General features: G+C 37.4%; 1 protein-coding gene across 1 annotated transcript; it reads right to left on the bottom strand.

Annotated features, from left to right (window-relative positions):
- Window positions 1-9044: 9044 nt before the first annotated feature.
- Window positions 9045-13527, bottom strand: LOC141448418 (uncharacterized). The gene is made up of 2 exons (XM_074116775.1): window positions 13027-13527; window positions 9045-9962 (listed from the first exon to the last, which is right to left on the bottom strand). Exons 1-2 carry the CDS (start codon window positions 13525-13527, stop codon window positions 9045-9047), a joined length of 1419 nt encoding a protein of 472 aa, XP_073972876.1.
- Between the last annotated feature and the right edge of the window lie 1246 nt (window positions 13528-14773).

Here is a 14773-nt window from a genome sequence, read left to right as displayed (position 1 = left end):
CTCCCGGATCACAGACTTCCCAAAATAATAGCCAAACAAGTAATTGCCAATAAAGTTCTATGGTGGGAAGAATGTGTAAAAATAGGCTCCCAATTGCAGACACCGAACTCCCAAATGGAAAAGTTGCTAACTGGGGAAACCTCGTTGGATACTTTTATTTCGGTAGTAAGTGGATAGGATTTGGGGGTTCTGGCACACCTAAAATACAAAATGGCGGCCATCCCCTCCCCTCCCAACCCATCCCCTAACCCTACCACCACCCCTCCTCCTTATTGACCAATCATCGATTTCGACGAGGGTTTAAACCACCCCCACCCCCACCCCACCTTATTGACCAATCATCGAACTCGACGAGGGCTTTAGGCCACGCCCCTTCCCCCACTCCACCCTTTTAAACGACCAATCAGCGAATTCGATGACACCACCTTTACCCCCACTCCTACCCCCACCCTTCTTAATCGACCAATCAGCGTATTCGACGACATCCCTTTACCCCCACCCTAGCCCTACTTCTATTATATGACACTTACCTTTACCCCCTCCACTCCCACCACCCCTAGGTCGTCGTATTCGTTGGCTTCCTAAGCTTCTCCTACAAGATGGCGTCTCTTCCAACAGCTGTAGTACACAAGATGGCGGACCACGTACCAGCTGATGACCACAAGATGGCAGACCTCATACCAGCTGTAGACCACAAGATGGCGGACCTCGTACCAGCCAATGAAACATACCTCCACCCCCCTCGCCCATTGATAGACAGGAGGGTGAATTTTTTTATTTTAATTATTTTTACTTACCTGGGATTCGATCCTGGTAGACACGTCATCTGCACCAGTCGGCCACAGTGGTAGTCTCGCTTACTCTAGTTTTGAATGTTCTCTTATGTTTTAACTTGGAATTATTTTTTAAAAAATCTAACCCCCCTCACCAAGAATTTTTTTAAAATTTAAATTACCCCCACTATCACAAAAATATTCAACTTAAATAAAAATGGATAACCTCACTTTAGGTAATAGAAAAAACTATTTACTTACCCCCTCCACCTGGACTGCTTCCGCTGATGATGACGCGACCTACACTCACTGAAAACTAAACTCGAACTGACATTTGGACTGCGATACTAGCTATTACTAGCATTAACCCCCCACCACAATTACGTCACACTCTAACTAGCCAATAGAATTGCATCTTTTTTCCAAATGATTACCTCTCTGGACAGGTCTCTGTAGCAAGCCCCTTGATTTATATTTTTGAATAAATATAGAAAAAATTAAAACATTATGACACAACTTGTTGCTACCGTAACTAATTAGCATATATCTTATTATTTCCGTTTACCAACTATACAAATCTGTATGAACATATCGTTATAGTCTCAATAGGATGACACGTATGATTACCTGAACATGCTCCAACAAGTCTGGACATGTAGCCAGCTGCCTCTTTCGCTTTAACCGTTTTATTATTTCCGTTTACCAACTATACAAACCTGTATGAACATATCGTTATAGTCTCAATAGGATGACACGTATGATTACCTGAACATGCTCCAACAAGTCTGGACATGTAGCCAGCTGCCTCTTTCGCTTTAACCGTTTTTTTTTTTTTTTTTTTTTGTTATTATGAAGTTAAAAGTAAATTGAACTTTGAACTTATTAATAAAATATAAATTAGTTTTAATTAACTTTTCTTTATTTATCTCATTATTTGTATATGGCTCAACTTGCATGTCTGAGCATGCCCTGTTTGTATTGGTCAGTAACTAACTGGTATCTCCAACCCTTGGGTATGACGTCACTTATAGTTAACCAATAGCATTTCATGTTTTTACTAATAATCGATTATCATAATCGATCCTTCTGATGATAAGGAAAAATACAAATGAACAAACATTAATTAAAACATTTTATTTTTATTTAAAGGAAGTATACAAGTAAAATAATAACATTTATTTCACAGTATAAATTTTATTTAAATTCTATGTCATATCTTCCATTATTAAAGCCTTTGTACATTATTAACAGTTTTTTCTTTGATTGTTGGTAATCTTCCACCATTTCATCAGTTATCACTGACGCAAATCAGCGTGGAAGGAAGATCCTCGTTGGGTAGTCCATTGTCGGGCCAATATAATGTAAATGGGCAAAGATGGCATCTCCAAATTTAGTGTTGATTCTTTCGAATTGCTTCACTTCGTATGAGTATCCGGTTCTTAGATCTGATAATTTGCCAATGCCCGCAGACCTTGTATTCACATCATTCAAAAAGCTTGCCAACTTAGACATCTGAAAGAAGAATATTATATGAAAGTATCACATCATTATCAAAATATTGTTTCAATAAAAAAAAGTATTATTACTTACCTTTGAAGTATGAAGTTAACCTCTCGAGCTGTGGGCAACGAATGACGAATTACCTTACAAGCTTCACTACTCTACCGTTACGGATGTCCCCCCCCCCACTGAATGACGTCACTTATAGTTATCCAATAGAATTGCGCGCTTGTCTTTCCTCTCTCTCTCTTGCAAGTATCTCTCTCTCTAAGGTGAATCATACCTCCCACCTTTGATGCAGGACTCAACCTGTCCGTTAACTTCATATATGTTTCTTAGAAAAAACAATATTTTTGAAACTGAACTTAGCCCTTATTAGCTTTTATTGCTTTATAAATAATAAAACTTTGAATGTTTGAAGACTTAAAAACTTACTTTTTAAAAAATGTTAACACGCTTGCACAACATGTTTGTACAGGCAAGTAAAAAATAATGATGACTCATACCATTGTCATATCCTCAACGTGCAAAAGCTGCAGCTTAGTTTTTTCTTTCATTTTTTATCTAAATAAATTTTGTATATGCGCCCCTCTTACTTCGGCTTCCGCCTTAAGCTTCTTCACCACGTCAAGGTGGAGGTCATCGAGGAAGTTTTTATTTTTTTTTTTTACTTTTTTTTATTTTTTTTAAAATAATTTTATAATAATAAAAGGAATAATTGAAAAATAAAGCAATAATTTAACTTAATACATTTATTGAAATAAAACTTAAAAAGATACATATCTACAGAAAAATATAAAAACTTAAAATTCAACTTCAAATACAAATAAAATATTTAATTTCTAACTCTTTAACAAAAACTTACAGTTTAAAATGTTAAGTATAAGGGTTGATTAAACGCCAAAAGGTACACAAATCAGCAAGTACCAAACATTTCATTAATACTTCATTAATATTTAAGTAATTCTTCTGCATTAATTTTCATTAATACGTTATTTTTTAGAATTTATTAGATGTCACAGACCCTTATGCTGGCCATTTTCGTCTACAAAATATATGTTCAAGTAGCACTGTAGATTGACTGTAATATCTAGTTATCTATAATAATGAAACTATTAATCACAGGTTAAAAAGAAAAACGTTACAAAAAATAAAAAAAAATTATGAGGCTAAAAAATTCAAAACTTTCTTTTAGAAGAAACTTCACCAACATACATCAATGATTTTCAAAAATCGTCGGTTTGAGTTCATTCTTCGATTAAAGTAATTGTTATTTTATGAAGTAGTCAAACGTTTATAATAATTATCTGGCTTTATCGCAAGTAACATAGTTTTCTTCAATTACATTCTCAATGTAGGTATTCATCCCACAATGTTGTATATATGTAATATAAAGTAAATAAGATATGCATATTTTTAGGACAGCTAATTATTCCAGTATTTTACTATAAGTAAAATTAGGGGGACTAAATTAAATTACAATCGAGAAATCAATAATTGTTGTTGAATAACCTACTTGTTATAACTGTGTGTTATTTGTGCTCTCGAATATTTCGGTAAGACGAATTCAAGACAGTAGCCTACTCTAACTTTGTCTTTTTCTACTTTAACATGCATGTACGTATGTGTGATTTATCATAATTATAACAAAAAAATATTATAAATGAAGTGGCCAGCATAAGGGTCTGTGACATCTAATAAATTCTAAAAAATAACGTATTAATGAAAATTAATGCAGAAGAATTACTTAAATATTAATGAAGTATTAATGAAATGTTTGGTACTTGCTGATTTGTGTACCTTTTGGCGTTTAATCAACCCTTATACTTAACATTTTAAACTGTAAGTTTTTGTTAAAGAGATTTTTGTACCTTTTGGATAGATTTTCCTTTTTGTCTATTTTGCAAAGTTACATATCTGCTTTACAGATTTTTTTAAAATTTGGAATAAGCAATTCTATCATTATAACCTGATAAGGTGTTAAGTCGAAACCGTAACTACCTCTGGAGAGATCTTTTAAAGAATGATTATAGTTGCGGTCCCCCAAACCATCCTCAATAACAATTGTTTTGAAAAAGCGTTTTGAATAACATAGGAAGTTATTTGTACGTAAATAGCAAAATTAAACTGCGATTTCAGTACTTCCTTTTAAGAGGAGTAAGAAAAATAAACTGCGATTGCAGAACTTCTAGGCAAAGAGGCAAAGATTTTTTAATCGAACGACAATTCATTGATTTAAATCGGTTCACTCATTGATAATTTAAACGATTGCAGTACTTCCTCTTAGTAGGTGCAAGAGCATGACAGCACTTCACAGCAACGTTGAGGAACTTTAACCACTTATTCGAGCTGAATTTTATCAAAATCGGACTAAGCGTTATAGAAATATTGGTAATAATAGTTTTAGAAAGGGCCTTACTTGGGTGGGGCGAACTCCCCTCCTGATGAGACATAGCGTCGAGACTTCAAATCTGTACAAAATTTCGATTCGAATGACACTTCATTCATGTAAATCGGTTCACGTGTCGATAATTTGAAACGATTGCTATACTTCCCCTTAACAAGTGTAAGAGCTGATCGCCGCTTTAATGTTACGTAGGGGAGCCCTAACCCTATCATCCTACCAAATTTTATCAAAATCGGGCCAAGATTTACAGAGTAATTAGTAATAATAATTTTGGAGAGGGCCTTACATAAAGGGGGCTAACTCCTCTCCCATTCGATGTATAGGATCGAGACCCCCAAAAGGCACATCTACATAAAATTCCGAATCGAATGACACCTCATTCATGAAAATCGGTTCACGCGTTTAGGCGCTACGTTGTTTACAAAAAAGGTAACAAGAACAAGAAGAACAAGAACAAGAACAAGAACAAGAACATTTTTTGAAAAAGCCGTTTTTGCTCATTTTCGGCAACTTTTTTCTCGAAACCTATTAAATCTGGGTTGTTACAAAACAAATACAGTGATAAAGAAGGGTTTGCCCTATAATTTAAAGAAAAGTCCCCCAAACCATCCTCAGTAACAACTTTTTTTGAAAAAGCGTTTTGAATAACATAGGAAGGTATTTGTGCGTGAATAACAAAATTAAACTGCGATTTCATTACTTCCTTTTAAGAGGAGTAAGAAAAATAAACTGCGATTGCAGAACTTCTAGGCAAAGAGGCAAAGATTTTTTAATCGAACGACAATTCATTGATTTAAATCGGTTCACTCATTGATAATTTAAACGATTGCAGTACTTCCTCTTAGTAGGTGCAAGAGCATCAGCAATGTAGAGGAGCTTTAACCACTTATTCGAGCTGAATTTTATCAAAATCGGACTAAGCGTTATAGAAATATTGGTAATAATAGTTTTAGAAAGGGCCTTATTTGGGTGGGACAAAACTCCCCTCCTTATGAGGCACGGCGTCGAGACTTTTAAAGTGCAAATCTGTACAAAATTTCGATTCGAATGACATTTCATTCATGAAAATCGGTTCACGTGTTGATAATTTGAAACGATTCCTATACTTCTTCTTAACAAGTGTAAGAGCTGATCGCCGCTTTAATGTTACGTAGGGGAGCCCTAACCCTATCATCCTACCAAATTTTATCAAAATCGGGCCAAGATTTACAGAGTAATTAGTAATAATAATTTTGGAGGGGGCCTTACATAAAGGGGGCTAACTCCTCTCCCATTCGATGTACAGGGTCGAGACCCCCAAAAGGCACATCTACATAAAATTCCGAATCGAATGACACCTCATTCATGAAAATCGGTTCACGCGTTTAGGCTGTACGTTGTTTACAAAAAAGGTAACAACAACAACAACAACAAGAAGAAGAACAAGAACAAGAACATTTTTTGAAAAAGCCGTTTTTGCTCATTTTCGGCAACTTTTTTCTCGAAACCTATTAGATCTGGGTTGTTGCAAAAAAATTACAGCTATAAAGGAGGATTTGCCCCATATTTTAAAGAAAATTTGGGAATTTTATCTTTAGTAGAAAAAGAGAAAAAAATTGTCAAAGTTGGGTGTTTTTCAACGTTACGCTTTTTCGTGCACTTTTTGACGATCAACCCTTATACAACTGTCCTACCGGACAGTTTTAATTAAAGTGAAATAAATAAGAAATGTTTTGCTATCGAATCAGTTTATTTTAATGGTTGTTGGAATTTTAGCTGCCTTGCATCAATCGCATTCATACATTGTACAGAATCTGCACAAATCCATTCATGGTTTACGGGGATTTTACACCCCGCCAGTGACCAACATTCAGGTTTGTGTGCAACTCAATGCATTCGTCAGTGACCATATTCGTTCTTCAAGGCAAAAATATTTCCGTCTCATTCCAACCAAACTTACCGTTGAGCCAGCAATTGATGGCTTTAATTCGATATTGCGTACATTTCTCTTTACAAGTATTGTGTATAATACACTGATTTCCTGCTGTTTCTAATGAATCAAGTTTTGGACAGTCATAATCTTCTAAATTAATTACACAACAACTGTACAGATTTTGCAAAAGAAATCTTTTCTTTTCATAACCCTTAACAAACACAAATTTATAATTACAATCAATAAACTTGAAAATATCTCTAATCATTTCATATTCAATATCCCCGTCATTCCATTGAATTTTATGATAATAATTTTCTAACCAATAATTGGTTCTTCTACTTTTTTCACATTGTTTATGTTGGACAGGTGGCTTGAATATCCAGTGTCTGACTGATTGAAAATTATAGTCTAATAGAAAAAGCTCTTTAACAATATAACCTCCTACACTGTCTACAAAGCACTGGAAGTCAGCTATCAGCATGCCTGTTTGAGCCATACTGAACACTGAACTAGCTCTTCAAGCCTTCTTATACCATACGACGTACAATACCTGTCAAAGGATTATATTCTACCACCCTGTCGTGAATAATAAGACAATAGGCAGTGGTGTTGGGCGGGAACATTTCTTTTGATTCAAATTCCAATCTAACATCTACCGGGCCACATTTGATAGATTCACACTGTTTAGAACAATCTATTACAATTAAGAGTGTTTTCTCTTTAAAATTTTGTAAAGAACTTAGAGGATAGAGTTGTTCTCCATAATATGACATTTGAAAGAAAGCATACATATGATATAGAATGGCAAAACGGTTAGAGGAAAAATCTACATTCAAATCGCCGTAAGGGAAAGCTTTACAATTAAGATAAAGTTTTACATTTGAAATAGAACAGTGGTCAAAGTGACTAGCATTGCTTTCCACATTATTAGCACGTCCGGTCTGAAAAGCTAGAATGATATATCGGGGCTTTTCCATTTGACTAGATGTCTTTACTGACCAGATTTGCCTCTGAGTGGCCGGCAACAAAGGGTAATCATAGAGTTCCCAACTTCTAAAACTTAGAGCAAATACCTTAGCAGATTTAAGATGACGCATAAGAGCCAATCTCTGATGTTCGTTGACTGTTACATAGGGCAGCATCCAGCAAAGCTTTACCATTTCAATTTTACACCTCTCCACCGCTTGTTCTTCATTCAATCTGTTGAATTTATAGGCATTTCCATCTTGTCTGCTTCTAACAAGTATCAATTCTTGTTTAACATTAATCACAATTTTCTGATAATCTTCACAAAATCCCAGTAGCGATGATAGCGGAATGCATAAATTAAAACATCCTTCTGCTGAAGTGATGTTGAGAGCATCGCTTTGGGGATAGCACCAGCCCCAGTTTGTAATATACTGACAGCCTGCCTTAAGCGAAGCCAACCCTTTAAGTGTACAAGCTATTCCTGAGTTTTTTACTCGATCTATTTCAACTCCACTTAGTTCGTATCTTATTTCATCAAATAGAAATGCAAAAGCATTATTGGTCAATTTGGATGAAACAGGAACTGCAGAGCCGTCTTCCTTTAAAAACTTGCCTTCCAAGCAGAGCAAACTTTGACTGGGTAGCGTATATAGATCTTGATGTTGTACCCTAATGCGTATTTCAACGCCTGGCAGTAGTTTTGAAGAAGCATATGGGTGATGGGAATGCAATTATATGCACTCGATTGAATTGTCAAACTGACATTTCTCTTCCAAATCTAACACTTCCATGATGATGATAGAACTTAGTAACCTGCAGCCTGAAGAAATCGAATACTGCTGTTGGTCAGCGATGTTCGCTCGGCAACTGTTCTCACTGGAATGATGCTCTTTTTCTCCGCAACTGTCCTTTTATCGCCTCTTCTAAAGTCTAATCCCATCTCCGTCTAGTGATCAAATGGCCAACTTCAGTTGTGCGCCTCTCTTTTATAAGACATCCAGCAGGAAGAGTAGACAAAGCTGACCGCAGTTGTTAGTGCCAACTTTCTGATACTGATTCCTGTTCATGAAATTCGACTTCCCTTTACATATCGGACAAATTCAGCAGGGGGATTGGCACCACTGCTATCGAAGAATTGAACATATTCTCCTCTCTTCTTGTAACAAACCCAGTGAGTACCACTGCGAACACTGCTATCCAAATTAAAAATGGCTCGTTCATTTTTCCATGGTTTCTTTGGAAATTCATCAATCATAAATACTCCTCTGAAATGAGGAATTTTATTTGATTTCGCCAACTTAATTAGATCAAAATTACTTAGCCGCAGGCGAGGTAGAGTATCCAGCATTCGTTTAGCTTTTCCACTCAATTTTGAAGATTTGCCACCCATTCGTCTAGGAGTGGGGATGATACTCTTCTTTTTCTTCTTATCTTTAGCACGTCTCATTATAAACTGAATCGCTGATAGTTTTTTCTGGCTTTATATATGAACATTTTTAACATTCTCCCAACTGTTGTGTGAATTATCTAAGCCCAACCATTTCACCAAAATTCTATCACCTTTCCGTTTAATAACCTTCTCCACTAGGTAACTGTCGGGATGTTTGGCCAGCTGCAGTTCCTCTTGATAGAAACCTCCAGCAATCATTTGCTCCTTATAATCTTTCAGATGATAGGTGGCCGGTATGGTATTTTTCACTTCAGCAACTTTAAATATTTCTGTAGACCATGAAGCGCAGTAGCCTTTAGCAAATTGCGCTTTATATTTGGATATGCGTACATGATCACCAGCTTTGAACTTGGGAATGCTGGCATTTTTCAAAGTTTTCTTCGCATATACTTCACGTAACTGCTGTTCTTCTATTTCTTTTCCCCGTACTGAAGCCGGCGTCATTTTAATCGTTCTGTGTTTAGTATTATTATATTTGTTCACTAGCGATTTAATACTGGTTAACCAGTCGTACGATCCTTGGAGACTAAATTTTTTCCACATTGCCGCTTTCAGAGTACGATTGAATCTCTCCACTATTGAAGCTTTTAAGTTACTATAGGTAGAATAGTGATTTATACTGTTCACGTTCATCAGCTTGCCAAATATCTTGTTGTAAAACTCTTTTCCATTATCCGTTTGCAAATTGTTTTGCTTCCGTTCGACTAATACTTTCTCGAATGCTTGACTCACTTCCAGGGCTGTCTTATTCTTCAGAGGGATCGCCCATGCATATTTGGAGAAACAATCAATCACGGTCAACAGATATTTATGACCTTTATTGAATCTAGCGTAGGGTATTAGTTCCACCGGGTCGGCTTGCCACACGTCATTTAAGCCCTTCAGAAGGACTGCTCTTCTCTTGAACACTCTTCTTGCTGGTCTATGCAACTCGTTTACAATCTGTTCCTTAACAGAGGCCATGATAAAATGAAGCTTGTTCATGTCCACGCTACGCTATTATACCTCCATCTCTCAGATGGGCTTCAATACTTTTTATTTCCGCGCTGGCATTGTTGGTGCCAAGTAAGCTTCTTAATCGATCTACAAGCATGTTAGGATCTACATATCCGGCACCTCTTTTTGTTGAAAACAATTTTGAAATCACATTCTTGTATTTCATGTTTGTGTTCAGAACTTTAATTGGTCCGGAAGGGCTGTGCCCTTCTCTATGAGCGTTCGTCTGTTGCAGTATGCTCTTATAATTGATATAATCCGTCTTTTTCACCATAGACAAGTTTGGATTTGTAAAGAATAATAACTCGAAAAGACCTGGTGTGCCGAAATAGGTATTATCACCAACGGATAGAATATCTTCGCTGATGGAGACCACTGAGTCACCAATACTTAATCTCCGGCCGTCATAAACTACACCATATATCATATCCAAGTCCTTGGTCTCATTTTTAATAAATTTTTTGATATATTTTGAGGACATTTCTCCAACTTCCTTCAAATATTTTGCTGAAATTTCCTTCCCTTCGGGAGTTTGTGCTTGTTCTCGTACCTCTCGAAGCGGGCTGGTTGCTTCAGCAGAAGCAGAAGAAGATAACTTTAGAACTTCCGGTCGCTTTGGGGTTGAAAGTTCTTCATGCCATGTTTTTGTAAATCTTGACGGCGGTGTTGTAGCCGATTCCAGCCTCAGAAATTTTAGTCTCTTTGGAGGTGGAAGGGGTGTTTCACAAGTAGCTACTTCCGGTTTAGGAGATTCTTTTAATTCAAGTGGTGGCTTTTCCTGCTTTTCCACCAATGCTTTCAATGGACTCAATAAAGGTTGATATTTCATTTTCAAATATTCATCGGTCTCTTCTCTGTTTCTCTTCAATATATTACACTTTTCTTGAATCGCCTTTCTGGTTTCGATTATTTCTCGCATAACAACGTCACTAGTTGACCCCTCCATGGCTCAATGAACAATGATCTTCAAGTGTATAGTTAAGGTATTATATAGGCTTCGAAACCTTTTCGATACCTTCCCTCAGTAATCTGTCTATCTTTGTCCAACACTAGAAAACCATATCTATTTTCTTTCCAACACCAGTGGCAAATTTTTCTAAAAGTTTTGAATTCCATGTCGGAATTGATATGGTTATCGTAAATTCTTCTCAAATTTAATTCATCTTGCCGAAAGAGTATTAGGAAATTTGCATTTTCTCTCACTAGGTGCTTAGGAACTCTAGTATAACTTTGACTTAGATAAAATATATCAACTCCACTGTGGCGCCCCATACAAAAATAGGCTCTTACATTATCTTGCTTGTCACATGCTATATCATCGAAAATAATTATATATTATATAATAATTGAAGAATTGTCTTCAAATTCAAAGTACCCAATATCTTTTAAAGGTTCTAAAATTTGAGCTAGCTTCCGGTACTTGGGCTGTTGTAATGACTTTGCAAACAAATATATATTTTCATATCTCAACCCCTTCGGATCGTATATTAAACTCAACATCAGGTTAGTTTTCCCACAATTGGACAGCCCACTTATTAAACATCTAATGGAATCTGGGAAAAGCTGACCGTGTTTGGAGCATTTCTTGGAAGAGGCCCTGTCGTCAAGATTTTGCACGGAGAGGGTGTGATGTTGCTTTATCAAGCGCATGATGGGAACTAATAAGGAACGCTCTCTCGCTTCTGTATATATATATATATATATATATATATATATATATATATATATATATATATATAACTAAGCTATGTACATGGCACAGGAAATCTATCTACACTGCATTCACACACCCGCCACCAACATTCACACATCCTATTTACATAAAATAAAATAACTTAAACTAAAATACCCACCACCTTTTTTTTTATTTATTAATTTTTTTAATTTTTTTTTTATTTTAATAAACTATTAATTAGAAAAAATTTAATACTAAATACTAATAATAAATAGAAAAAAATATTTACAAAAAATAATAATATATGGAAAAAAATATTTACAAAAATACGTTTAAAAAAATTAATAAATAAAGATTGACTAGAACAAAAAAAAAAAAAAAAGACCTACTCTAAACAAGGTAACCATGTGCAAAGTATATGAAATATATATATTTACAAAAAATCCACAACTTTACACAGGCAAGTCCGCTATGGTAAAGTGGCCATGGGCGAGAGTATGTACACGATCGACTAGATGGCGTTTGTCGTCGTGGGGCGAAAGGGATACTTTTCTCTGTTCGACGGAAAAGAGTTTATGTTCTTTAGAAATTATTGTTCTAAACGTTGTTGTAAACTCTTTTCCCTCGAACAGGGCAGCCATATAATCATCAAAGGTGATTTTTTTTATCTACGGCTGCCTTCTTTATCCCTTTCGCCCGCTTCTTGTTTCTATTGTTTTTACATGGATGTCCGTCTGGGTAGTCGCTGGTGTCAAATTCGTCCATCATTGTAGTTTTGTCATCGTAAAAGTCTTTCGTCTTTACTAAGTACATGAGGCTGTCAGTGTCTGTATATAACAATTTTAGTTTGTCAGGTCCGTATTTTGTCAGCATTGTAGCGTAGTGAAAGTCATACATCCGGACTTTGGACAGATCAAGAATGGCCATCCCAACATAGATTGGTTTGTTAATCGTGATCTGTTCAAAGTCCAGATGTACAGCAGTCAGCGTCTCAGAGTAGATCGTCCTGTCTTTAAAAGTAGGTTTCGCTATTAGTTTCCGTATTCTACGTTCGTCAGTTACTAGTTCTATTTTTGTTCGTTTTCGTACGTCCTCCATGAATTTGCCAAATACTGCGTTGTTCATTAGTTTGTAGAAGTCTTTGTCAAAGTCGTTGGTCGCCTGTTGTCTCATTTGGGTGTTGAGGTCGATGTAGAGACGAAGCCAACGGGACTGCCTGAATCGCAGTGCTCTATGTACGCGTACCAACCGCAGACCTAAACCCTTAGCCTGCCTCAAGTTGACGAAGTGAACAACGTATTTCTCCCTGTTGGTCAATGGAGCCAACAATTTCTTATTAACCTGTCCCGGAGGCACCCTATTCTCCGGGAGAAGGGGGAAATCGTTGTGCAGTTCGTGCAACTCGGCCGGATACTCAATATCGGCTTCGACAATATACCCGAAGGGACCATCTTCCTGCATATTGCCCCAGTCTAGAGTATCCGGATCAGATACCCATTCGAAATCCCCGTAAGGAAGCGGATTTGACATTGCCCACCCGTACAAATTATTTGCATCTAGGTAGGCAATGTAGCTAGATTCCTTATGGGGATCTCGATCTGGGTACAGATAAGCATTAACAGCTTTACCATAGCGAAGACTGCACTGGCAAATGCCACCCCTAATGCCCCGCTCAACCATCAGGAGCTGGTCATAATCAGTGAGTAGATCTAACTGTACCCCTGTACACTTCAGCATGGCATCCCAAGCCAGTCCTGGGGCCGTGAAATACCAGGCAGGGTCCAGCGAATATGCTCTTATGCAAACATCTATGAAATTTTCAATGATGTCACATAAGAGCATTACGTCTACTTTAAGGTAGAGTTCGCTGTACCCCCCTAGGGTTCTAATTTCAAAGGCCTCCCAAACTGACTAGGCATGCTGATAGTCTTCGTCCGAGATGTGGCATTCATTAAGGGTGCTGTAGAATGCCTCCTTAGGGGGTAGAACCGTCTCCCTAAGTTTCTCGAACGAATCTGTGTAGTCATAGGGGTACACTCCTTTTCTTACGACCAGATCCATCTTGTCGGCGGGGAAGAATTTGCCCGTGTCTATAAATTTATTGTTGGGCAAATTCTTGGACAACCTATCTAAGCTAGAAGACATGAAACGGAAGGTGTCCACAAATCTGACGGTTAGAGCGCCCACTTGCTTGCTAAATGAAATGTATTTCTCTTCGCTGTTGGGGATGACGTCAATGCGACTTGAGTCATACCCCAACTGGCGAACAATAAAGTGGGCGTCATAGCCGCTCAGATTGTGGAGGAAGACGGGAAGGAAACGAGGAGTGCGGTAAAGGATATTGCAGGAATTGTGAGCAGGACCACGATACACACCAGTGATGTGATCGTGATCCGCCACTTTAGGATCGGATCTATTGAAGGGAAGATTGCAGAGGTGACATTTTGGGGACCGTTTAAAGTCTTCCAGCTGAGATGGTGTCAGGGGTAGCATTGGCCGCTTAATGGAGTACACCAGAGCCACCTTCTCGGCCACCGCTTTTATGTAAGCCATAAATTTCTCTGTGGAATCTTCACCCGTATAGATGTAAGGTTCCGCAGGAAAATCGGCAGGAAGGCAGTGGCGTATGTCTTCTGCAACTTTTACATAAGTGCAGAAACTCATAGGAAGGTGGCTCTGGTAGGGAGTTGTGTGTGACCGACCCACATTATTTCCGTTTGTATCAATTTTTTTTAAAATTGCCTCAAAAACAGCATAAACGACGAAGGGAACCCTCATTTGATTTTGTATTTTTGTGAAAGATATTTTTGGAGGGGTCCCATCGTCGTTACAGACTGGCAATACAATCCGGGTCGGTCTATTTACTCCACAATACTCCATATGTTCCCTCACCCGCTCAGCGATGCTTTCACCATCCATGTTGAAATGGGTAAAGCACCGCTTGCAAACGTGTACCCTTTGTTCATGAGCAGTAATTTGACGGACCACTAATTTATTAAAATCTTTGATGTAAGTGTAGTGGCTCCGTCCATTCTTTAAAGTCAGAAGAAGGAGATCGCGATGGTCTTCCTTCTCCTGTTTTACCACC

This window comes from Rhodnius prolixus, unplaced genomic scaffold (assembly GCF_049639745.1).
Source record: "Rhodnius prolixus isolate KJV_2025 unplaced genomic scaffold, Rpr scaffold_31, whole genome shotgun sequence".
Lineage (NCBI taxonomy): Eukaryota > Metazoa > Arthropoda > Insecta > Hemiptera > Reduviidae > Rhodnius > Rhodnius prolixus.
This window is presented reverse-complemented; position numbering and strand designations above follow the sequence as displayed.

What these genes read in the sequence shown, in the direction of transcription:
- LOC141448418 (XM_074116775.1), bottom strand. Translation starts at nt 13,527, where the DNA reads ATGCTCTTATGTGACATCATTGAAAATTTCATAGATGTTTGCATAAGA. An exon ending in ATAGGGTGCCTCCGGGACAG is followed by an intron (nt 9,963 to 13,026) that starts GTTAATAAGAAA and finishes GCCTCTGTTAAG; the next exon opens with GAACAGATTGTAAACGAGTT.